This window comes from Sus scrofa, chromosome 5 (assembly GCF_000003025.6).
Source record: "Sus scrofa isolate TJ Tabasco breed Duroc chromosome 5, Sscrofa11.1, whole genome shotgun sequence".
NCBI classification, from domain to species: domain Eukaryota; kingdom Metazoa; phylum Chordata; class Mammalia; order Artiodactyla; family Suidae; genus Sus; species Sus scrofa.
In genome coordinates this window covers 75,694,108-75,719,704 of record NC_010447.5, presented here as the reverse complement: position 1 = coordinate 75,719,704, position 25,597 = coordinate 75,694,108, and the positions used below count along the sequence as shown (strand labels likewise).

The 25,597-nt window shown below is 35.3% G+C and overlaps 1 protein-coding gene across 1 annotated transcript in view; it reads left to right on the top strand.

Moving 5' to 3' along the window:
* NELL2 (neural EGFL like 2) overlaps positions 1–25,597 on the top strand; it is a 332,233-nt gene that overhangs the window by 117,620 nt on the left and 189,016 nt on the right. Inside the window, 2 exon segments of the mRNA XM_021092577.1 lie at positions 19,434–19,525; positions 23,114–23,216. Coding sequence (XP_020948236.1) covers positions 19,434–19,525; positions 23,114–23,216 — 195 coding nt within the window.

The window sequence follows — 25,597 nt, the reverse complement described above, 5'->3', positions numbered from 1 at the left end:
TTTCCGAGGAGCCTCCATACTGTTTTCATAGTGATTATACCAATTTACATTCCCACCATCAGTAGAAGAGGGTTCCCTTTTCTCCACACCCTCTCCAGCATTTGTTATTTGTAGACTTACTAATGATAGCCATACTGACTGGTGTGAGGTGGTACTTTATTATAGTTTTGATTTACATTTCTCTAGTAATTAATGATGTTGAGCTTTTTTTTTTTTCATGTGCCTATTGACCATCCAAATGTCTTCTTTAGAGAAATGTTTGTAGGTTTTCTGCCTATTTTTCAATTGGGTTCTTTGTTCTCTTTGCTGTTGAGTTGTATGAGGGGCATGTGTGAATTTTAGATCTTTCCTTGCACAGAGGGTCACCTACATGTCAGCTGGTAACTGGTACAGAAGAAACCAAGTCTAAAACTAAGGAATATTTAATTCATATTCACTAGAATGAATACACATATCTATATCTATATCTATCTATATCTATATCTATATGTAAATGAACCACCATGGCTATATTCCAATACAACTGTATTTATTGATACTGAAACTTGAATTTCATATAATTTTCACATCTCATAAAATATTCTTTTCGTGTTTCCCTTGCCATTTAAAGATAGGAAAACTAGTTTTAGCTCCCAGGCTGTACAATATTCTATACTTGTAACTTAAATAATATTGTACATCAAATATACTTCAATTAAAAAATATTTTTTAAAATGATGATACCAGAAAAAAAAAAGAGTGACAGACGGATTTGCCCCGTGGGCCATAGTTTGCCAATACTGAGCTATCCCTTGGCTATTTTGACCAAGGAAATTCTAATCCTGATATTCATACATGTCGTAGGAACTTCCTTTTTCATACAATTTAGATAATAAAGAATATTCATTTTTCTTCTCTGAAACCACTTTTGGAAAAAAAAACTCCACAGGATTTTTTTTTTTTTTGCTTTTATTTGTTTATTTATTTTTGGGAAATACATCTTTCTTTTGAGAGAATTTTTTAAATTCAAGTATAGTTGATTTACAATGTTTCAGGTATACAGAAAAATGATTGTTATACCTATATTTATAGCTATTCTTTTTCAGATTGTTTTCCATTATAGGTTATTACAAAATGTTAATTATATAGTTCCCTGTGCCATGCAATAATAGATCCTTGCTGTTTATCTATTTTGTATGTAGTGGATTTTGTTTGTATTTTTCATTTCCTGCTTTGATTTATAGATAAGGATACACACAGAGAAACATCATGACAAATTGTGTAGGAGGAATATAGGAAAGTATTAGAAACTATAAGAGGCAGATCTTGGGACTTAATTTATACAGTAATTCAGAAGACTTTCTATAAAAAAGTACCATTTAAAATCAGAAGGATGAATATGCAAAATGTGTGTGTGTGTGTGTGTGTGTGTGTGTTGAGAGACTATTCTAAAAAGAGGGCATAGCAAGTATTAAGCCCTCCAAGCCTGAAAGACCTTGGGCTTTAAATTCCAGTGTATCTGAATCAGCATCGTCAATGATCAGGAGAGATAAGAAGTGGTACTTTTTTATTCTTTTGAGCAAAGCCTTAGTTCCAGGCACTTGGCTAGATACTTGAGATGTGAACATAATAACCCAGTCTTTCTCAATAACTTTACAGTTCAGTGAGGAGTGATAGATTACAGCATAATGTACTGAATGCCATGTAGAGATATGTGTAAGGTGCTGTGGATCCCTTGAGTAAAGGAAAATCTCTCCCTTTTGGGGGGTTCAGTGAAGGCCTCCCAGTGGAGGTCATATTTAATACATCTGAACTTTGCTGTAAGATCTTCCTTGAATAGTAACAGCTGGTTCCTTTGGCTTCATTATTGAGCCCCTCAGCAGATAATCTGTATTTTTTTCTTGTTATTTTGTAGTTGATCATGCATATCTTTGTAACCATTCTTGCCCCTCATTTGTATTGGGGTTTTAATTAGATCATGAGGGCCTGCAGAGTAAGAATTCTCTTATTTTGATACAGGGGGAGGGTATGCAGAGATAAGAGAAGAAGACTTAGTTTAATAATTAAATGAAAATATGGGATTAATGAAGAGTAAAACTTATGGGAAAGAACCAGCAAAAGAGTGGATGAATGATTCTCTGTTGGCCAATACTTGGTTAATGGTGGAATGTGATCAAATTGTTATGCAGCCAGGTAACAATGTTCTCATTGCTGGATTCATGTATTTATCATGGAGAACTATTAAAGGGCAATGAGAAGTATGTGCTAAAAAACAATGACAGGAAATCAGGTGATTTGGAATTTAAATAACAGTAGCAAGATCCTTAAAAATCTCTTCCATGAAAAATTAAAAAAGAATATGGAAAGAGTAGTCAAACAAATACTGAGTTTGCCTATTAAAGAGGTATAATTTTACCAACAAAAGAACAAACAGGCGTTTTGTTATTACAACTGATTATTGATTGTGAGCTCTGTGTGTGCTGTCGACACTGTTTGATTGCCCCACTTATTATAATGGCCAGTATTGCTATATTCTGAGCAATTATGCATGACCAAGAAAACGATGTTTAGCAGCTACACATGGGAAACTTAGAGTAAAATAAAATGCTCAAAAAGTGTGGGTGCTTAATATTAAACAAAGCAATTGTATTCTGAAATATTAAAAAAGAAATAATTTTATTAGTATATGGAGTTATTTAGAATTTTTTATTTTTTTATTATTATTATTTTTTGTCTTTTTAGGGCCGTTCTCATGACACATGGAGCTTCCCAGGCTAGGGGTCTAACTGGAGCTGTTGCTGCTGGCCTACGCCTCACCCACGCCAGATCCGAGTCACGTCTGCAACCTACACCACAGCTCATGGCAACACCGGATCCTTAACCCACTAAGTGAGGCCAGGGATCAAACCCACAACCTCATGGTTCCTAGTTAGATTCGTTTTGCTGCGCCACAACGGCAGCTCCCATAGAATTTTTTATATTTTTTATAGAATGAAGAAATATATTATTCACTCTGAATATTTTGATGAAAGCTTGTATAACTAAAAAGTAATCCTACAATTTTAGGTAATTAATTATAGCATTAAAAATAAAGCACAACAGTAAATCTGGTTAATGGATAGATGTGAAAATATTTACATTATGATAGTAATTTAAATGCATAAGTTTATACAATAAATTAAGGACATGTTTGTTACCTTAAATAAAAAACTTTATACTTGCATAGATAAGTTTGCAGGCATTATTACTGTATAGTGTTTTCTTTTTAACTTCATGGAGGTGGAAGACTAAGTATAAATTTGACTTTGCTGAGTCTATAACTGTGATTTTTATATAAAATTGCTATTTTCTAATGTCCTTGGCAATAAGAATAGTTGATTTAAAAGTTTAAGTTGGGAGTTCCCTTGTGGGTTAAGTGGGTTAAGGATCTGGTGTTGTCACTGCAGTGGCTTAGACCACTGCTATGGCACAGGTTTGATCTCTGGCCTGGGAACTTCCACATGCTGCAGGCACTGCCTAAGGAGAAAAAAAATAATAAAAATAAAAAGTTTAATTTGTCTAATGACAACTATTCTGGACTAACTGCTGATAGTAGACATTAGGTCATGACTTCCTTTTTGGTATCTCTTTGCCTTAGTGTTGATTTGTCAGAGCCACATGCTAGCAAAATTGGCTTTAATTAATAAAGCACCCCAGTAAGACTCCAAAGTTTACTTCTGATTTCTGTCAGTTTTGTTTTTGTTTTTTTAACAGAGCTGACCCTAAGATGTGTTTGCTGTTGAATGCTATTTTTAAAAGTCTGGTATCTACTTTGCAATTTAGACCTCTAGAATCTTAGTTTTGTAATTTCTATGTAGTATGGCTTCTGCGGGAGTCAAGAATTGTTTTAACAGCTCTTAATAGAGTTGTCAGCTTCTGTTTATTTATTTGTTTATTTGTTTACTTATCTACTTATTTATCTGAATTGAGTGCTTGTTTTTAATTTAGTTGACTAAAATTTTTATTATTGACTAATCTATCTTTAAAGTTAATTAGTTTTCAGTGACTAAGTGTTTATACTCTCCTTTTTTTTTTTTGTCTTTTTAGGGCCACACTTCTGTCATATAGAGGGTCCCAGGCAGGGGTCAAATTGGAGCCGTAGCTGCCAGCCAATGCCACAGCCATAGCAATGCCAGATCCGAGCTGCGTCTTCGACCTACACCATAGTTCACAGCAATGCAGGATCCTTAACCCACTGAGCAAGGCCAGGGATCGAACCCCTGTTCTCATAGATACTAGTCGGGTTTGTTAACCACTGAGCCATGATGGAAACTCCTCTTCTATTTTTAATCAATTAAAAAGAGGAAAGCTGAGAACAGAATTTGTTATTTTGGTTAAAGAAAGATTGTTATTTGAATTGACTTTTTCTGAAACAAACAAACAAAAAAAACTGAGAAAGGGAGATAAAATATTTTTTAAAGTTTTTAAAGAAATAAACAAAGTTGAAAAAAAGTAGGAAGAGATTACCAGACCAAAAATGAAGAGAAACCCAAAGAAGAGAACACAGTGAAATAAACAATCAGGTGAGATGAATTTAGCTGTGAGTGAGGGACTTTGTTCAATCCTGGAAATGTTGAGCTTTCCTTTCTGTGGCTTTTTGGAACAAAGGGGACAGAAATAAAGCCCAGTAGATATATAAGGTGAGAGTACACAGGACCTTCATCATAATAAACTGGCATTCTAAAGGCTGCACTTGAAAAATGAAGCCTGAGTTGCAGTCATCTTTTTTGTTCAGGAGGCCTCAAGCCTTGGATTTAGTTTAAGGTCCTGTATTATGCACTTGATATGCTCCTTTCTGGAGCAATCTGCCTTCATCTTAGACTTCAATTTATTCTTAGAAATATTTTTTTCAAGTACTATTAGGTACCTCAGGAAACAAAACACTAAGAATGAGAACTGGCAGAAAAGACAACTGAAATAGACTATAAAGAGGTCAGATTAGCATTAGCCAGCATTTAATATAATACAAGCATGCTTATCATGTTTAAAGAAATAACAAGTCTGGATTTATTTTCAGGGAACAGGAGAACATAAGATAGCTTTTTGGAAAAAAAAAAAAAAAAAAAAAAAAACTCTGGAAATGGAAGAAGCAATAACTGGCTAAAAAGTACAACCTCAACAAATGGACTTAGTAGCAGAGAAGACAAAGATACATAAAGAATTAATGAACTGGAAAACAGGTCATAAGAAATTATCCAAAAGTCAGAAAGAAATTTTGTAAAAGATGGAATATATTAAAGAGAAAGAAGATTATGGTTGGATGTAGGAAATGTTTAGTATATGTTTCCTCTGAGTCCCAAAAGGAGAGGGAAGGGAAAATGGCTGAAAATTTTCTGGAACTGATAAAATACACTAATCTGCAAATTCAAATACACCAGAGAATCCTGTGAGAGATAGACATAAATCCTCATCTAGATACAATATAGTGAAATTTCAGAAAATTGAAAACAAAGAAAAATTCTAAAAGGGAGCCAATAACATTATTACTCTCAAAGGATAAATGGGTAGACTGATCACACTGACTTTTTTAGAGACTTTTTTTTTTTTGGAGCAGTTTTAGTTAGGTTCACAACCAAACTGAGAGAAAGATATAGAGATTTCTCATGTACTTTGTGCCCTAGCACATGCATAGCCTCTCCCATTATCAACGTCACTCACCAGAATGGTACATTTGTTACCAAAGATGAACTGGCATTGAACATCATAATCACCCAAATTTCATAATTTATCTTAGAGTTTACTCTTGGCTTGTACATTCTATGGGTTTGGATAAATATAATGACATATATCCATTGTTATAATACCATATGGAGTATTTTCACTGCTTTAAATATCCTCTGTGCTCTGCCTGTTCATCCCTTTTCCCCAAGTCCCTGGGAACCACTACTTTTTTTTCTCTTTTTTTTTAGTGCCACACCTGTGGCATATGGAAGTTACCAGGATAGGGGTCAAATTGGATTTGCACCTGCCAGCCTATGCCACAGCCACAGCTATAGCGGATCTGAGCCGAATCAGCAAACTATGCTGCAGCTTGCAGCAACGCTGGATCCTTCAACCCATTGAGCAAGGCCAGGGATCAAACTTGCAAACTTGTGGATACTAGCCAGGTTCTTAACCTGCTGAGCCACAATGGGAACTCCCACCACTGCTCTTTTTATTGTCACCCTAGATTTGCTTTTTCTGGAATGTCGTATATTAGGAATTACACAGTATGTAGCCTTTCATATGGCTTCTTTCACTTATTAATAGGCATTTAAGACTTCTCTATATCTTTTCATAGTATGATAGATCATTTCTTTTTAGCACAGAATAATATTTCATTGTCTGGATGTACCAGAGTTTTCTTATTCACTCATTTATGGGAAGACATCTTGGTTGTGTCCAAGTTTTGGCAGTTTTGAATAAAGCTGCAACTTGCATCTTTGTGTGGGTTTTTGTGTGGACATAAATTTTCAACTGCTTGGATAAATATCAAGGAGAGTAGTTGCTGGCTCCCATGGTAGGAGTTTGTTTGGTTGTATAAGACACTGTTGAAATGTTTTCCTAAGTGACTGTAACATCTTGGGTTTCCACCAGCAATGTATGAGAGTTCCTATTGCTCTGCATCCTCTCCAGCATTTGGTCTTACCAGTGTTTTGGATCTTGGCCACTCTAATAGGTGTGTAGTGGTATCTTATTGTTTTAATTTGCATTTCCCTGATGACATATAATGTGGAGCACCTTCTCAGGTGTTTATTTGACATCTGCCTATCTTCTTTGGTGAAGTGTCTCTTAAGGTCTTTGGCTCACTTTTAAACCAGCTTAGTTTCTTCTTGAATTTTAAGAGTTCTTTGTGTATTTCGGATAACAGTCCTTTATCAAGATGTGTCTTTCGTAACTATTTTCTCTTGGTCTGTAGCTTATCTGCTAGTTCTCTTGACATTGTCTTTTGCAGAGCAGAGGTTTTAAGTTTTAATGAAATCTAGTTTTCAATTGTTTCTTTCATGAATCTTGCCTTTGGTGTTATATCTAAAAAGCCATCATCATATCCAAGGTCATTTAGATTTTATCCTATGTTATTTTCAAGGAGTTTTATAATTTTGGTGTTTTACATTTAGTTTTATTTTTTGGGGGGAGGGAGTGGGTGGTGGGAAACGCCTGTGGCATGTGGAAGTTCCCGGACCAGGTATCAAACCCGTGCCACTTCAGTGACGCTGGTAATCCACTGTGCAACAAAGGAGCTCCCACATTTAGTTCTGTAATCCATTTTGCACTAATTTTTGTGATGGGTGTAAGATCTGTGTTGAGATTTATTTTTTTGCTTATCTGGTTTCTTCAGCAACATTTGTTGGAAAGATTATCTTTTCTTCATTGTATTGCCTTTGCTCCTTTTTCAAAGATTAGGTGACAGTATTTATGCAGAGTCTGTTTCTGCCTCTCTATTCTGTTCCATTGATCTCTTTGTCAATTTTTTTTTTTTTTTTTGGCCAGTGTCACACTGTCTTGATTACTGTACCTTAACAACCATTCTTAAAGTTGGGTAGAGTCAGTTCTCGAACTTTGTTCTCCTTCCAAATTGTGGGCACTGACTTTTCAATAGCAGCAGTTGAAGCCAAAAGGGAGTGAAATGGTATCTTCAATATATGAAAGGAAAAGATTTCCTGACCTGGAATCCTATGCTTAATAGAAATAATTTCATCAGTGGAGTAAAGTAAAAATGTTTCAGAAAAATGAAAAGCTGAAAAAATTATTAAGTACATAGTGAGTAAATCTAAATAACTATTGATAGAATAAGACAATAATTATCATCATTCTCATAATATCTTATTTAAGAATGCATAGAATTAAAAAATACAGCAATAGCATTATGGTATAGTGGGGAGTGAAATGTGTTAAAATGTATTAGTGAGTGACAGTAGGGGAAATTAGAATGAGGAAAAAAATCAATCTAATGTAAATTATAAAACAGAAAAAGAAGCAGCATAGGCAGGGGAAAAAAGCACAAAATAAGATAGTAGATTTATAAATTAATTACATTAAATTTAATTAGGCTAAATGACCCAGTTTAAAAAAATAAATATTTTGAAGTGGAACTAATTATAATGAAATATATTTCATTATTCAAATATTCAGTTGAAATATTAATGAAATCCAGATCTATACTGTTCAAAAGATGCACATCTTAAACATAAGGATACAGAAAGGTTAAAAGTGAAATATTAGTAAAAGATAACCCATAGAAGAGAAAGCTAGTTTCTCCTGATTAGTATTAGGCAACACAGGCATTAAGGCAAGAAGTATTGCCAGAGTTTACTTCATAATCATAACATTTCCAATCACAGAGAAGACATAGCAATTTAAATTTGTATATACCTAATAATATAGCCTCAATATATATGAAACAAAGTTGACAGAACTACATGGAACAATAGATGAATTCACAGTCAGAGTGAAATTGCCAGAATTCACAGAATACAAGCACACACAAAAATCATCAAGAATACAGAGCAGTTAAATGTGATTAACAGTCCAAACCTAATGAACCTATTTGACCATTATGCTCCCAAAGTGCACTTTACATATTCCTTTAAACACCCCCAGAACATTTACAAATATGGATTCTGTCCTGGATGATAAAACTCATTCAACACATTTCAAAGAGTTAAATTATGTAGGATATATTATCTGAGCACAATGCAAGTAAGCTAGAAATCAGTAACAATAGGTAGATAAAAAATTCTTTCTTTTTTTTTTTTTTTTTTTTTTGTCTTTTCAGGGCCACACCCGCAGCATATGGAGGTTCCCAGGCTAGGGGTCTAATTGGAGCTACAGCTGCCGGCCTATGTCAGAGCCACAGCAACGCCAGATCTGAGCCTTGTCTGCGACCTACACCATAGCTCACGGCAATGCCAACCCACTGAGTGAGGCCAGGGATCGAACCTGCAACCTCATGGTTCCTAGTCGGATTTGTTTCCACTGTGCCATGATGGGAACTCCAAGGTAGATAAAAAAACTCTATGCTGAAATTCATTCAGTTTCTCAAATAAGCCAAGATAATTTCCCCTCCTCCTGGAATATTTTCCTGTCATTTCCCCCCATGTTAGTTCCTCTCGGCATTTGGTCTCAGCTAAAACTTCATCTCCTAGAGAGGAAATCAACCCAAAGTAGTATTCCCTGATCAAATCCATGATGACCTCCTAGTTAACTCAGTGCCTGATTCTTGTTTGTTTTGTTTACTTAGATGAGGTTATTGCTTATTTGCCTGGTTAGTGGTTCTTGAATCCTCTATAGTGCAGATTTTTTCCGTCACTGTCACGTCTGTGTGCCCAAACATGAACTCGGTGTCCGGCATATAGAGGCCACTTGAAAAGTATTTATTGAGAGGATGAAAACAAACGTTTGCATAATTTTCTTCTTATTGAATGGAGGTGAGAGAAATTTAGCAATACACATGATAGCATCTTCAAAGCCATGAAAAATTATAGGAAGCCCTTTAATTTCTCCATTCCAGAGGCTTTGTGGGGAATGTAATCAAATTTTGACATAATATTATGAGAAGTCTTAAGTTCGGGGGTAATTTCATTCTTAATTTCCAGACTTAATGTGTTTAACATTTTAACCTCGATGTTTCATTTAGCATAGCTGTAGAAAATTCTACTTAATTGGCCCCCTAAGGGGTAAAATTGTCTGAGACTAGGAAAAAGTGATGTATTTTAACAAATATTTTGTCCCAAAATACAAGTACAGCTGTATTTAATGAGACTCAATCTCCAGTCTTACAGAGTGCATAAATTCTTCTCTTTCTGTCTGCCCCTGGCATCCCCTTCCTCTCCCTTATCTTCTCCTTTGTCCTCTGCTTCCATTAATCCTACTACTTTTTTTTTTTGAAATTACCAACATAAATAAATGATTTAGAAGTTAAGCCACTGGAGATAGATCTTTCGGTTTATGATGTTATCCTTAACTGTAGCATAAGAAGAAAATAATTTTGGCCAGATTCTTTTAGTAGCATCCTGTGTGTCACCCTCTGATATTATCCAGGCTGGAGATATATATTCCAAACTTACTGAATTGGCTAGTTGGGTTAATCTATACCGATGATGCTCATCACTGGCCATACATTGGAATCACCCTAATGCTCTTAAAAAATACTGATGCCCAGGCCTTTCCCCAAGAGATTCTGATTTGATTGATCTGGGTTCTATGCATGGGTATTTTCAATGATTGTTAGGTGCAAGCAGAGTTAATAATCAGTGATCTACAGTTTGGCTACCCAAAGTGTGATCACTAGACCAGCAGCATCAGTATCACTGGGGAGCTGACAAGACATGCAGAATCCCAAGCCCCACTCCAGAGCTGCCTAATCAGGATCTTCATTCATATAAGATCCACGTGATTTGAGAAGCACTCATCTGTAATTTCCATTGGCTTTGTTAAAAAAAAAAAAGTATCAGCTGAACTTGAGACTAAACCTGTACACTTATGCTGCCATAACAGCTTGAGTTAGATTTTTCTACCAAGAGGTAGATATTTGTTCCTAAACCTGTTTATGGCAACTCTAGTTGTATTATAGTTGTAATGTTATTGAAATGCCCTGAATGCATGTACATACATAATATGCAAGCCGATGATATATGAATGTGAGAAGAAATAAATTTTCTTCTGATAAAAATTAAGTTGAGTTGCTTTGGAAAAAGAAGATAAACTCAAACTGCTAAAAAATATACTCTTGAATTAGATGTCAGTAAGACAACTGTTAAATGTTATGAAAGAAAACAGGAGAAGAACAATCACTCTTCAGATTGCTTGGCGAGTATCTATCTTGTTTCACTTCAAACAAACAAAAACTTGGAAGTTGTAGGAGACACATTTTAAATTTTATTTATATAATCAAGATTACAATGAAGACAATCAAAGAATCCATACGCAAGAAAAGTGTTCTACTTCAAACATGTTTGAATGCATGTGGATGTGTTTTTGATTATAAAGTGCTTAAGGTACATATTTACTGCTGTCTCTGATTTCTCACTTTAACTAATCTTATTCAATGGACCAACTATCTCTTCAGATAATATGTAATAAGGAGGCTTCTATTGAATATCTATGTGACTGTCCCTATTTGAATATTAATTGTATTTTTCTCTTTTCCTAGTTCTTTTTTCTCTGCATAGTAAAATCCTTTTCAAGCTTAGCTGTACCTTGGCAGCTTTAAAAATTAAGAGGCCCAAGTCCTACCCTCTGAGCTTCTTATTATGCAGCTGGGCATAGAGTTTTCAGTGTACTTTGAGTGATTTTAATATGCATCCACAGTTGAGAACTGTTGGCCCAGTAGATGGGGAGTATATAAATTGGTTATAAAATCAATGTCTCATAAATCATTCCAGCTTACGAAGGTATCCTGACTAGATGTTCTTTAGGATCTGGGTTCTAAGCATATAATTATGATTATTATTCTATTCTATTCAATGAATGTATCGTGAGCACTATATCTGTGGTTTAAATCGCATCAAAGTGTTTCTTCCTCAGGGCTCATTTTTAAATGTTCCTCCCCTGGGAAGCATTTCCAGTTAAAACCTCAGAAGACTTTTTCTTCCTCTGAGTTGCTGGAGTTCCTTGTGCATGTGCTCATCTGTTTCCCATGCTAAGCTTCATGCTCCTTGAAGGCAGGAAGGTGCCTTCCTGGTACAGCACCTGGCTGAAGGAGGTTATCCTAGATGCTTCTTATTTCCGCCAGATATTGCCACTCTCGCTGCGAGTTTTTATGAAATTATTTTGCTTCTCTTTTGTTGCTTTCTGCTTTCATTTCTCCTGCTCAGTCTTGATTTATACTTTACAATCTTTCTGTCCCCCACTGCTTCCTCTGCATGTCTTATTCTACATGGAGCTGGCTCCCTTTAACCTTGTGCTTCTCTTCCTTTGGCTCATCTGTTTTGCATAATAGGAGGAGTTATGAACATACCCCCTCAGGAAACTGCATTTAAAATATGCCCAAGAGAGTTACCCTCCCCCACACCCCCACTCCTCACCCCCCCCAACCTAATTTTTTCTTTGTTTTGACTGTACACAGAGGATGTTTTAATGATTCTTTCAGGGTCTTGTAATTTCTTAATTGAGCCCTGAAATGTGGTTTATAATGAAAAGAATCATGCTTTACAATTCACAAAGCATTTTATGTTCAATATCTTTGTCATTATAATAGTGAAACATACGCATGTCTAAAAGGTGCAGGTCATTTTGGGAAAATGTTCCTTAAACTGAAGATTAGGTGGTCAAATGGTCAAATTTTGACTGAGCTCACTGGATTCTTAGTGGTAAGAAAAGATACTCAGAAGGTCTATCAGATGAATTCTAGTCATGGCTTTGACATGGCAGTGTGTGAACTTTTCCTTATTATGTTATACATTATATTTTCTTTGTAAATTATAAAACCTGTCACCACATGTGTGTTCACATTGTCACTTTAATATTCATGTCAATACATGAATACTGTGTCCTTCTCTAAATCTTTATCTATGCTCATTAAATTTATTTTTCTTATCCCCAGGAGACTAAAAGAATTATTTGCATTGCTTTTTTTTTTTTTTTTTTTTTTTTTTTTTTTTTTTTAGGAATGCCTTCTATGGTATATAGGCTACGGTCAAGAATAAAGCCAGTGATAGAAAGGTAGCTTAATGAAAAGAATTTTAGCATCTATCCTAGTTATAATTTAAATGTATATAATTAAGTTAGGAGCAAAAGTACTGAATTCTTCCTTCCAGCTATAGACTTGGCCTTTTGGCTATGATCTTCTAAATTGCTTTCCCAGTATCTAGCCTTCTACCCAAAGGCTGATCTGAGTAGAGTGTTAGAATTTTTGCTTTTGTTCTATTCTGGAAGTTATTTTTATCTTCCTTTGCCTCCTACTCCTTCACTACTGCTAGTTTTATAGTATTTCAGGGTCTGTTCTCTTTTTGGAAGAACAGGCTACTGACCTAAATTAAGGCCCCCCAGGAGAAGCACTCTGGTCCTTTAGGAGCCCAAGGACATGATATGTATATAGGATGGGAAAGATGAGTTGTTCATCTCTCCTCATGATCTCATTTACTAACACTCTTATATTACTTTGGCAAACAACTAAATTCCCAAACAATTAATGAGATTTAGTTAAAGGAGGCAATCATGTATAATTAATGAATTTGTGAATTATTTAAATACTGAAATTCTGATCACTTAATAGCGTTGGCTCATAAAAATTGGTTTTATGTAGAGGAAGAAGAAAGTTTTGTCATTAAATTGCCCAAGCAGACTTCCCTTGTATGTTGCCTTGTATTATTCATGTTAATAAGTTACTGCTCTGACAGTAGCCAGTTACTTTTCATTAATTTGTAGACAGACCTGTTTCCATTTCAAGTGCTCCTGCTCTACTCCAGTGGAAAGTACGCTGCTATTTTACAGAAAGGGCAAAATATTTCTGAGACCCAATTTATAGAACTTTCATTATAAGAGGCAGAAATCAAAGGATAAGGCCAAATATGAAGGAAATGTGAAGATCAGAGAGGTCAGTTTTCTTGTTTTCAGGCTTTTCATCAAGCAGAGAGCTGGAAGAGAACTTAAAAAAAATTCAACAAATCTTTAGAGTTTATTATCCATGGTCAGTGCTAGGTGCTAAATATAAGATCCAGAGGCAAATAAGACACTGTTCCTGCCTCATGCAGGAAAGATAAAAAAGTGTACAACCAACTAGAGGACAGGAAAAATGAGTTCAGTGCTCTAATAGAGATTTAAGCTTCATAGAAGAGGGAAAATTAATTTATAGTACTTAGTCCTCAAAACTTTTATTATAACCATGTTGTTAAGAATTGACTCCAAGTGTGACCAGCTTACAAAAAAGACTGTGGGCTGGATAAATGCCACATGGCTGATTGGAGTCTTTTAAGAATATTGAAACACTTAGGTTTTTTTTGTTTGATTCCACAGAATCTTAGCCTGTTTCAAGAATACATTTATTCACACTCTTTTTTTAAAAGCTGTAATAAAAATATAAATGTACATAATTACAGATGACATAGTTTCTCATCCAACAGCTTTAGGTTGTAAATCACTAACCAATAACGATCATGTTGGCTCGAAATGAAATAACTGCCACTGTACATGGGGTTTTTAAGAGCCTACCCAGAGGAAATAAGGACTTCAGAAAACACCACACAAAAGCCGCTATTGTATACAACTCTGCCCTTAACAGCTTAAACAATCTAAAGATCAGTGATACCTGGTATTTTCAAAGAGAATTTTAAAGAAATCATAAATTTCATTTCTCACCTAGGTGAATTAATTATATTGGTTTTCTTCTTGGTATTTGTAACTTTTAATTTTGTGTCGTATCATTTTTAAAGGTGTTGATACCAACAGGGAAGTTTAGCGTAGATTCATGTATTTTCAATTCCATAATAAAAAGGAAAAGCTAAATATGTAGTGAAGGGGGAAATGTTTAAAAGTGAAATATATGCTTTTTTTTGCTTTTATATTCTAAAATATTGTTAGATAGATTTGGATAATTCTTTCTACAAAGGTTTGTGGAAATTAATTTAAATCTCATTAGCAGGATCTACATTTTCTATCTCTGCATTAATGACCAGTAAATCAGGATTTTAATGCGCAATTTAGGACTTTTAGAGTTTTACTGGCTTCTTTCACTTATCCACTTCTCAATCTATTCTATAAATTCCTTTTTACTTTTTTTGCAACTGACTTTCAAATTTGCATCTATAGCATTTCCTGTTTTCCTATTTCTTGTTAATTGTTAAAATGGGGGGAAGAGTAAGTGAAAATAATTAACATTAATTACTTTTACAGATTGTCTCATAATTATGGTGCTAGTAACCATGTTATTAGTGATGTTTAATATAGCTTTGGTAAAACATGTACCAGTTATTATAGCATCCTATTGAGTATCCCCAAATTCTACTTAATTTCCCTACCTGTGGCTTAATAGGTTGGTCTTTGGACTGCTCTAAGTGACATAATTCACACGATGTGAATGGTACTCTCTGATACAGTATGTACCAGAGTCATAGAAAATATGCATTTGACCTTGGTTAACATTAATAACTTGAGTAGCTGCAGTGCAGTGCTATGGTTTAGACTGACTTCATGGGCATCTAGCTTCTTAGGCCATAAAATGATAGGATTGTATGAATGAATTAATACCCATCCCTCTAGAAGCTTCGTATCTTAAAAGATATGTATGTGGTATACTCAGTAAAGTACTTAGCATAGAGCTTTGACAATGCAGCCGAGTTGACATAATTTCGCTTTAAGCTGGTAACTGATTTGGATGTAGGAATCCACAGTTAAGTCATGTGAAACTTAATGCTGTATATATCTGTGTGTGTGTATGTATGTACACCAGCAAGCACACACACACACAAAGTAGGAAAGAAATGAAGCTTCTGACTATGGACATGTGAATCCAATTAAATAAAAGAAGTAAGCAAGGAATTACCTTGTGGTACAGTAGGTTAAGTATCTGGCATTTTTACTGTAGTGGCCCGGGTCGCTGCTGTGGCACAGGTTCCATCCCTGGCCTGGGAATTTCCACATGCTGTAGGAGCAGCAAAAAAAAAAAAAAAAGAAGAAGAAGAAAACAATCAATACAGCAAATGATTATTCCTTTGTCGTTTTGTTAAAGAAGTGATTTCTTTTACCTTATACTCTACTGGGGAATGGTAAGCAGGCAGGTACAATTCAGTTAGGAAATTCCAGAGACTTTCTTGGAGTCAATATGGAAGCCACAGTGATTATTATTATCTCTGGGGCTGACCTTGGTTAAGATGGGGAAAGATACCTGATCTGTTTCCTCTTCTCTGTTTTGACACTTGGTCTGTCCAGGGCTCAGTTCCTTCATCTTGCCTTCTTCTTGCCTATGGACCTCATTTTGATAAGCTATCTGGATTTTTCTTTAAAATGGATCTGAATTTTTAAAATGTCTCAATTTTCCCTCTTCACAATGTATCTGTACTGTGTTCCACTCTCATGCTCTTCTAAACCATCTATCTTTGTAAATTATTTCCCTTCATGGTCTAAATTGAATTACTATGCTAGCCACCTGTGCTGGGGGGTTGGTTATTCTTCCTGGGCACCCACGCTCCCTGTTCCATTCTCTCTCCTTCTCTGCCCCACTCTGTGCCCAGGGGCTAGATTTCTGCAGACTGCATCATCAACCCGGTCTCCTGGCCAGTGGGCTTTGGGTACGATTTGCCAGTGGGAGACACTGGCAGGAAATTGGAAGGCCGGAGGTGAGAGAGTTGGCCACGTTTCTTCCCTGTTCCTTCCCTGCACCTGGCTGGGTTTCTGGTGATGCCTGTGTCTCCCATGATTTCAGCTCCTACTGGACTGCCTCTTTGTAACTCTGGCTCACCTTGGGCTCAGTAAAACCATTTCCTCTCCTTATTCCTTAGCCCTAGGGTGATGATGAATTGTTATCGTTGCCAGAGTCTGGGTCCTTCTTCAGCCCTTATTTGTTTCTTCAGCTTTGATCTGGTTGTTCCTTCCTAGTTTACCCACTTGGTCTCCTGTATTTACCTGTAACTTATGAATTTCTCAGTTACAGCACAGGAGCTTGGTTTTTATTATAGGTACTTGTATATGAGTCTGTCTTCCCTACTCAGTAGTGAGAGGATGAACCATGTATCTTTGATCTTTGAATCCTAGTACCTCATAGACTACCCGGTATGTTAGTAGGACGTGTCAGTACACGTTTGTGAAATGTATTAAGAAATGCATATGACTTTCACTCTTGCAATCTACTCCTATGTCCCAGAGACATTCTAATGGTATGTTCAGGATTCCTTGTAATTTTAGGAATGTTTATAGATTTCTGAATTTAACATTTTTCCCCTAAAGAGTCTAGGGAAGGTGTACCTAATGGAATTATTAGGTATTTGAGATAAACCTCAGAAGTATGGAGAATCACAATTGGCCAAAAAAGAAGTGAGACAAAAATCACTCACCCTGTCTTCTCTTTAAGCCAAGTTTACCATGTTTGTGCTCATTGCTTGAAAGGAAGTGAAGCAATTGTGATCTCATTCATTTTTGTGCTTCTCTCTCTGCCAAGCTCCATTTGGTGCCCCATTGTCTCACAAGTTGCCTATTTGAGTCTTTTGAATTAAGAGTTTAGAACAGAAGGCCCATCTGCTCTGCATGAATATTAAATTATCATAAGACTTTGTATAAGGAGAATTTACCTTTGTGTTTTTTATAGTGTTTCCTTGTCCCTCTGTTCTAAGAAAAAGACTTGGAGCATCAGTTTTTTCTTTAATATACCCTTGGACCTGAATAGGCTGCAGTTATCAAGTTGTATAATATAATAGGCTTAGGAACCTTTGACTGGCGGGTGCTGAATAGAAGTAAGAAGGTTGTATTTATTTCCCTTATGTTATAAAATGTGGTACTTATTAAAAATAATTGAACATGCTATATGCCAGCTCTTGGTATTTTGAGGTTATTGAATCACGTAAGAAAAAAAGTACACTCTTAAAAATTACATGATGGAGAGATATATTTTATAATCAATCAGGTCATTAAGTAAATGCACATGCTATTTTAATTCATAAGATGATAGTATGCAACTGACAAATCTGTAGTTTCATTTTGAATATTCATGAGTGAGCAAGCTTCAGCCAGCTTTTAAGTAATATAATTTATGCAAGTAAGTTGTATTCTCTTCCAGCAGGCTCCAACACTTTAAAGTCAATTTGCTAGTAATATATATTATGTAGTGAAATTTGTTAATAAAAGCTGAGTAAGGAGATCAGTTGAAGGATGGCTTTTAAAATGTGCATGCTTTCCATTATTTAAAAATACACCTTTTAAATAATCAGTTAACTTTGTAGGAAAGACGAAAGTTGGATTAAATATGAATATTTGCCCAACCGTATATTATAGATGTTCAATATTAGTAAGAGAAGTGTGTCTCATTTCTTTGTTATAAAATTTTATAGGCAACATGATACTTCTAAAGATAATGGGATATATAAATTCTGAACAGGGACTTTGTTTTTTAACACTCACAGTGGAATTAAAACGAAATGTCCATACCCATTTTGTAAAATCTGTGTAGTTAATGTTGAAAATTGGATTTAGCAAATAGGGCTAACAAACTTCTGAGTTTTATCCTATCAGATGACCACTTCCTCTGGTCTTTTAAAGTAATTATTTTGGGTTGATCTAATTGTTATGGAACTCCAAAGTATCTACGGTAGTGAGTGCCCTTTGAAAGAAAAACAGTACAAATTTGCTAAACATAATTGGTTCAGAGTCTTAGAAGGGAAGGATGCCTAAGGTTAAGCTCAATTAGCTTCATGGTAAATCTCTCTCTGTTTAGGTGATGAGTCAAGGGTTGGGTAGTGTGAAACATTCCTTTTAAAAAAGCGAACAGTTCCCATTGGCTAAATGTTTGTCTGAATTATAAATATTTTGAAAGTCTCAAAAAATTATTTGATACTTTCTATGCATTTTCAGCAATTCACAATGTTTTCCCTATCAAATCAAAGTTATAGGTTTTTTGTTTTTGTTGTTGTTGTTGTTGTTTTCTTTTTATGGCTGCACCTGTGGCATATGGAAATTACCAGGCTAGGGATTAAATCATTGGAGCTGCAGCTAGGCCTACATCACAGCCATGGCAACACCAGGTCTGAGCCACATTTGTGACCTATGCTGCAGCTTAGGTTTATCCAGGTTAATGCTGGATCCTTAACCTGCTGAGCGAGGTCAGGGATCGAACCCATATCCTCATGAAGGCTGTTAGGTCCTTAACCCACTGAGCCACAATGGAAACTCCCAAAGTTCTGTTTTTTTTTTTTTTTTTTAATTTTTATTTAGTTGTGGTGGAAGCAAGGCAGGCCCAAATTAAGACCTTTCAACATCCTAAATAGGGTACCCTAACCCATTTCTACTTACAAATTAAAATAATACTACCCCATAAAATGTAAAATTTATATGTATGTATTTGAAATTAAAACAGTTTCTAATTTTATCTTTTAAAATTCTGTAATTGTTTATAAAAATGAGCTTTTCTTATATTTGTGTTGCCCCTACTTTGTAGCTGCCCTGAGCACGTGCTTATTGTGCCCTTAAGTGGAACATCATCTAGCAGGCAACTAATTGGCTTAGAGTCTGCTAAAGGGCATTCCTTTTTCAGAGTTTAATTCTGTCTTGCCATTGCCCCTTATCCTCTCTGAATCTCATTTTACTCTCTGAACTTAATGGGCATGAAGATAACTTGAGCCTACATATGCTTTATATTGGATTGAATTTACGTTTATAGTTGTTCAAACACCTTGAAAAGGCATAAGAACATGTGAGATATTGTTGCAAGATGATCTCAACACCTATAAGCTATTTTTCTGATGAAAAATTAAAATATATATATATATATATATGTATTTTTTCTTCCAAAGCTGTATGCCAATTCCAAGGACAAACCTACTTTGAAGGAGAAAGAAATACAGTCTATTCCTCTTCCGGAGTGTGTGTTCTCTATGAATGCAAGGTAAGGAAACTCTTCATGTGTCTTTCAAAATTCTGTCAATTATATAAACACAGTAAATGTTTATTTAAAAATCTCACCCTCATAAAACCTTTAAAGCTTTCTCTTTTCTTAAAGAGAAAATTTAAGAAATTTAAGATAACTAATTATAGCTCAGATGTGTTGAAATGCTCATTATTTTTGCAATCATGTAAACTGGTGGTTGTAAAATAATTTCCCCAATGAATAAAAACATTTTTTGTCAAATTAAAGTTTTGTGAAGCTGTCATAGTCTCCAAATACAAATTAGCTCCTTGTTTGCTATTTTGAAAAAGGTGTAGATAAAGGTAGATTCAGCCTGTTGTCACTCTTAGTTTTGGTTCATTTTGGATTCATATGATAAATATCACTCAGTCCAATTAAAAACAAAACATAGAATTAACCTAATAAAAATCAGTTCTTAAATAGAGATGAGTCTAATATTGACCTTAATCCCTTTGGGATGAATCTTTTAAATGCTTTGAAAGGAAATGCTGTATAAATATACTCTCATGGTCTCTTGAAGTATATTTCCAAAAATATGATTCATTTTAACTCTGCTTCTTGACCTACTAATTAAAAAACTATATATGTTTCATAACATTTTTCATATTCGCCTTTTATAAACTATCATTTTATAGTCCTTGACCATAATATTACATTTCCAGCCATATTCTATCTGGAGGAACTGTCTGCATATAAAGTTTCTGCCTTAGGTTTTCATTTACATTTGATTATTAATTTTCTTTTTTAAACACCTCCTGTACATGGTTTTGGGGGATGATTTTCATATGCATAGATTATGTAGAAAGTTTAGATAAGTGATTTATTCTGCTTGCAATAAACTGTGAGCCTTCATACGATCATTAAGTGTTGGGGAAAGGAAAATCCTCCACACCTTTCCAAGATGAGTTGAAGCTGAAAAAAGCCAGGTGTATACGTCATGCATCTTAAGTTGGAAGACATTTGGGAAAAGCAAGGAGGAGACGTAAAGAGGCAAAACTATGACAGATTTGATATCTGGAACGTGAAAGCTCTAATTTCTTCGTGCCCATTATAAGGTGTTCCGGCTGCTTCCTTTGGCTTCAGCTCTCCCAGGATGTAGGTTCCTGTCCTAAGGGAGCTGAGGCGTGGGGAACATTAACATGAATTGTTGCAGCTCTATCTCAAGGTGGGTTTTTCCCCATTAGCATCCCTTCAGCAATGCTGTTTTGAGTGGAGTAGTTCCCACTATAGGTGTAAGTCATGGAAGACTGAATGACATCTAGTAACACCAAGGAAATCAGAGATATGGTACTTTAAGTAGGTGGAAAACTTGTCAGCTGGTTCCTAAGTAAACTCTAACTTTGAAATATCAGCTCTAAATTTAAAAATTGTGAGATCATTTGAAAATTCTCCACTTTGTGTGTGTATGTATCCTTTTCATTTGACTAGTGTGTTCCATAACATGATAATTATGATTTAGAAGTTTACTGAGATAGTTTCCTATTTGATTTTAAAATACCTATAAAGTGATTTTATTTTATTTATTTAAAAATTTTTATTAACGTATAGTTGATTTACAATGTTCTGCCAATTTCTGCTCTACAGCAAAGTGACCCAGTCATGTACATATATATATATATATATATATATATATATATATATAAACACACACATATATATGTGTGTGTGTGTATGTATGTATGTATATACATGTGTGTGTATATGTGTGTATATATATGTGTGTGCGTATATATCCCTTTTTCTCATATTATCTTCTATCATGTTCTGTCATAAGTAATTGAATGTAGTTCCCTGTACTATACAACAGGACCTCATTGCTTATTCATTCTAATGTAATAGTTTGCCTTTGCCTCTACTAACCCCAAACTGCCAGTCTGTCCCTCTCCCTCCGGATTTTATTTTAAATTGAGTTAGTGAGAAGCCTGTGTACAGAGAACTCTGCAGGTGCTTAGTAAATGTTGAGTGAATGAACAAATATTTCCTTTTATTTAGTTAAAGAAAAAGACCATTTTCTACCCTCTAATGCTGTGCTGTTTGGTAGAAATATGATGCAAGCCACACATGTGATTTTAATTGGGTTAAATGTTCTATAATTTCAACCCCATATGTCCAAAATATTATCATTTCAATATGTAACTAATGTAAAATTCTTAATGAAGTATTTTACATTCCTTTAACCATGCTAATGCATCAAGATATTGCATGTATTTTACACTTGCAATGAATGATCAAGAGCTCCATGTGGCTCTGGATTCTATAGCACAGCTCTAGCAGATTTTCATAAGCTCTTGTAATTCTTAACTAAATTCTTGACATTAAGGACCCCCATTATTTCTTCTCCCTTCAGGTTCCTGAGCTTCTGTATCTACACCTTTAAATAACTGACAGCTCTCTCAGGCCTCCATTTTCTGGGTTGTCAGTTCTAGTCCTTCTGTGGTCCTTGCTTGTCAGTATTGTGGCCTTGAAAAGGTATCCTGGGGTGTGTGTGAGCTTAATAGTAAACAGAAAAACAGTGTGGTTCTGAAAGTGAGATTTTCAGCATGGATATTACCGTCAAACCAAAGGAAGAGTAGCATTTGACCCCCTGTATGCATATGTTCCCCTACGTTCTTGATAAGAGATACTGGTGATTTGGAGGAGGGCCTTTCCATAGAGAAGCCAGGAAGAGGGAAATGTTGAAATGAGTGTTTCTGCAATAAAAGCAGTACTTATAGAAAAGACATAATAAAACTTAAGCTATTGATCAGCATTAAAACAGAAGCCTTTACCTTCCAATGGTTATTTTATTACTTCTGTATTGGTAAGCATGATGTAACACAGTGACCCTCACTCTTAAGAGATTGAAGGTTGATAGTATAGAAACCAAAAGTTTGAGGGCTGTGCTACTACATTTATCAGAAAAGTGTTCTGTATTTTGGCTTCTCTTTGGGAAGGATTTTACCGACTTTGGTCATTAGAACCATAATCATTTTACATTGATTTATTCATTCATTCAGGAAAAATTTTTAAACTGCCAGGTGTGTCCCAGAAAAATATACTAGCCATTGATGCACCAGAAACATAAATCCTGCCATTGTTTTCCTTATAATTTTGTGAAAAATTCACAGTATTCCTTGCTAGATTCACTTGTAAGAATCTCTTTATAACAGGTTAGGAAACTTTGAAATGAGAGTATTTAAAAAGCCCAGTATTTATTTGTTTATTTATTTATTTACTTATTTTTCAAAGTGAGCTGTTGATTTAATTCAAGCTGTATCTTCATTGTGATTGTCATCTGGATGTGCAAATATGTTGTAAACTCACAGAATCTTTTAGGATTACCCTGATATTTGGCAAATGGAAGTCGTGGCTGTGGTGTAGTATGGGCCCATTCTCAGAGATGTCTGTTCAACTTTAAAGACTTTCCAGTTGTGATTTAATGTCATTTTGCAAGTGAGTCTGTGACCTGTGCAGTTTATATCAGGATGAAAATTCTACTCTCATGCATTTCTTGCATACTGGATCTGGAAACTTCTGAGTGAGTCCCAATTAACAAGTTTAAAGCATTTGTATTCTTTTGTCTCACAGGACCAGACCATGAAGCTGGTTGAGAGCTCTAGCTGTCCAGCTCTGGACTGTCCAGAGTCTCATCAGATTACCTTGTCTCACAGCTGTTGCAAAGTCTGTAAAGGTAAGACCTCTCTGTAAAGTAAGATTTATGTGCGTGAGTCATACTAGGAGGCTAGTGCAACTGATACCAAATAGAACTTTTTATAAGCAAATTATTTCCCAAGACTATTGGAATTAAAATCAAGATGTTCCCATGCATTTCTGCTGGGTGTCTTGTCCCTGTCTCAAGCTCTGGGTCTCTAAATCTCTCTGTGTACTGGTGCTGAGTCAACATGACACTGTTGAAAACATCTATGCAACAGTACTGAGTTATTTTATTTATTTATTTATTTTTTTTTTCAGGAAGGTGGGGTTTCTTTTCAGTTTGTTTTGGTAATTGATATAGCATAATTCCCATGTTGACCATTTTATATTCTTCTCTTCACCATTCCACTCACCTTCACTGGTACGCTTCTATACTGCCAAGCAGAGAGAGGCTATCAGATGTGCAGTGCTTGTTCTGTGACGCCTCTGTGATGACAGGCCTATGCCAATAAGTAGAAGGATGTAGACCTTTAGTTCAATATTAGAAAATAGTAAAATTTTCAGAAATGTAGTGGGTTGCTTAAAAGTTGGTGAGTTGTCCATCACTAAATGTACTTTAACTTGGTATTTGGTTATAGATTTAAGTATTAAATTAAAGGACTGATTGTATGAAACTTTTTATGATCTCTACCAATCATGAAATTATATTTTTGTGAATCTCTTGTAGTGACTATGCAATGCACATTGAGGTCGTGGCTGCATCTTTACATTAATCTCTATATTCTTAATACCTGGTATAACACCTGGGATGTATTTGGGGCTCATAACTCATGTAGTTTGTATAGCAAACTGCCTTACATAAGGTACTAGGACTTGTTTTAATAATAGCCTTTGTGTTGGTGCTAAATACAGCTTAAATAGGAAAAAAGTATGAAAAAGAACCTTTACAAAACATAGCATTTTTTTTTCCTTTTAACGTCATCTCTTCAAAGTAGCATAAGATCCCCCTCTCCTGTTTTTAGGAGGGTGGTGCAGTGTTTTTCTTTTTAGCCCCTTCCTCCATAGATGCAGTTAAGAGTTTAAAAATCTCACTTCTGTGAAAGGCCCTTTGGGAATTTCGAAGTGGTTTAAGACTTGGTCTGCCCTTCAGGGAGCTGTCAGGGTAGTTCTCAGCAACCGAGGAACACTACTCAGAAGGACTGTAATCAAAGAGACAAATAAGAAGAGCTGCTAGAGTTTTCATCCTCATAGTTCCTGAGCCAGTGCCTTGCGCAGAGCATGTGCGGAATTTGTTATGAATTAAGAATGTTCATTCTAGGAGTTCTCACTGTGACACAGTGGGTTAAGGATCCAGTGTTGTCTCTAAGGTGATGTGGGTTCAATCGTGGTGTAGTGGGTTAAGGATCTGGTGCTGCTGCAGCTGTGGCAAAGGTTACAGCTGTAGTTCAGATTCAATCTTGGGATTTCCATATGCTGTGAATGCGGCCAAAAACAAACAAACAAACAAACAAAAACCCTCATCCTAATCACTTGATTTGAAAGCTAACTGGACTCACAACCTACAGCTTGACTTGAGTGTTTCTGGCAGCCAAAGGTAGGCTATACCAGAGCTTCTCAAGCTTAAATGTCTATACTCATAACTTAGGGATGTCAGTAAAGTGGAGATCCTGATCCAGTGGGGCTGGAGTCAAGCCCAAGAATCTGTGTTTATTTATTTATTTACTAATTTTTTATTGAGGTGTAGTTGATTTATAATGATTCAGGCATACAGCACAATGATTCAGTTCCATATATATATTCATATATATGAATCTACATTTCTAATTTCTAATAAGCTCCCAGGTAACTACTGGTCAACAAGGCCACACTTTGAGTGGTTGTCTTGTGCTGCATAACAGACTGCCCCAAAAGTGTGGTGGCTTAAAACAACAAACAGTTTATTATACAGGCATGTGATTTGCTATATTATACTTCCCAAATATTATGGTTTTTAAAAATTGAAGATTTGTGGCAATCCTGTAACCAGCAAGTCTGTCAGTGCCATTTTTTTTTTTCCAGTAGCATTTACTCACTTCATGTCTCTGTGTCATGCTTTGGTAATTCTTGCAATAGTTCAAACTTTTTCATTTCTTATGGTGGTCTGTGATCATTGATCTTTGATGTTGCTACTATGATTTGCTGACAGTTCAGATGGTGGTTTTCATTTTTTTTTACAATAAAGTATTTTTAAATTAAGTGAAGTACTCTTTATAAGAGGTAATGCTATTGTACATTTAGGAGACTACAGTATGGCATAAACATAACTTTATATGCACTGAGAAACTAAAATTTTTGCATGACTTGTATTGTGATATTTATGTTATTACAGTGGTCTGACTCTGAACCCACAGTATCTCTGAGATATCCCTGTATATTGCA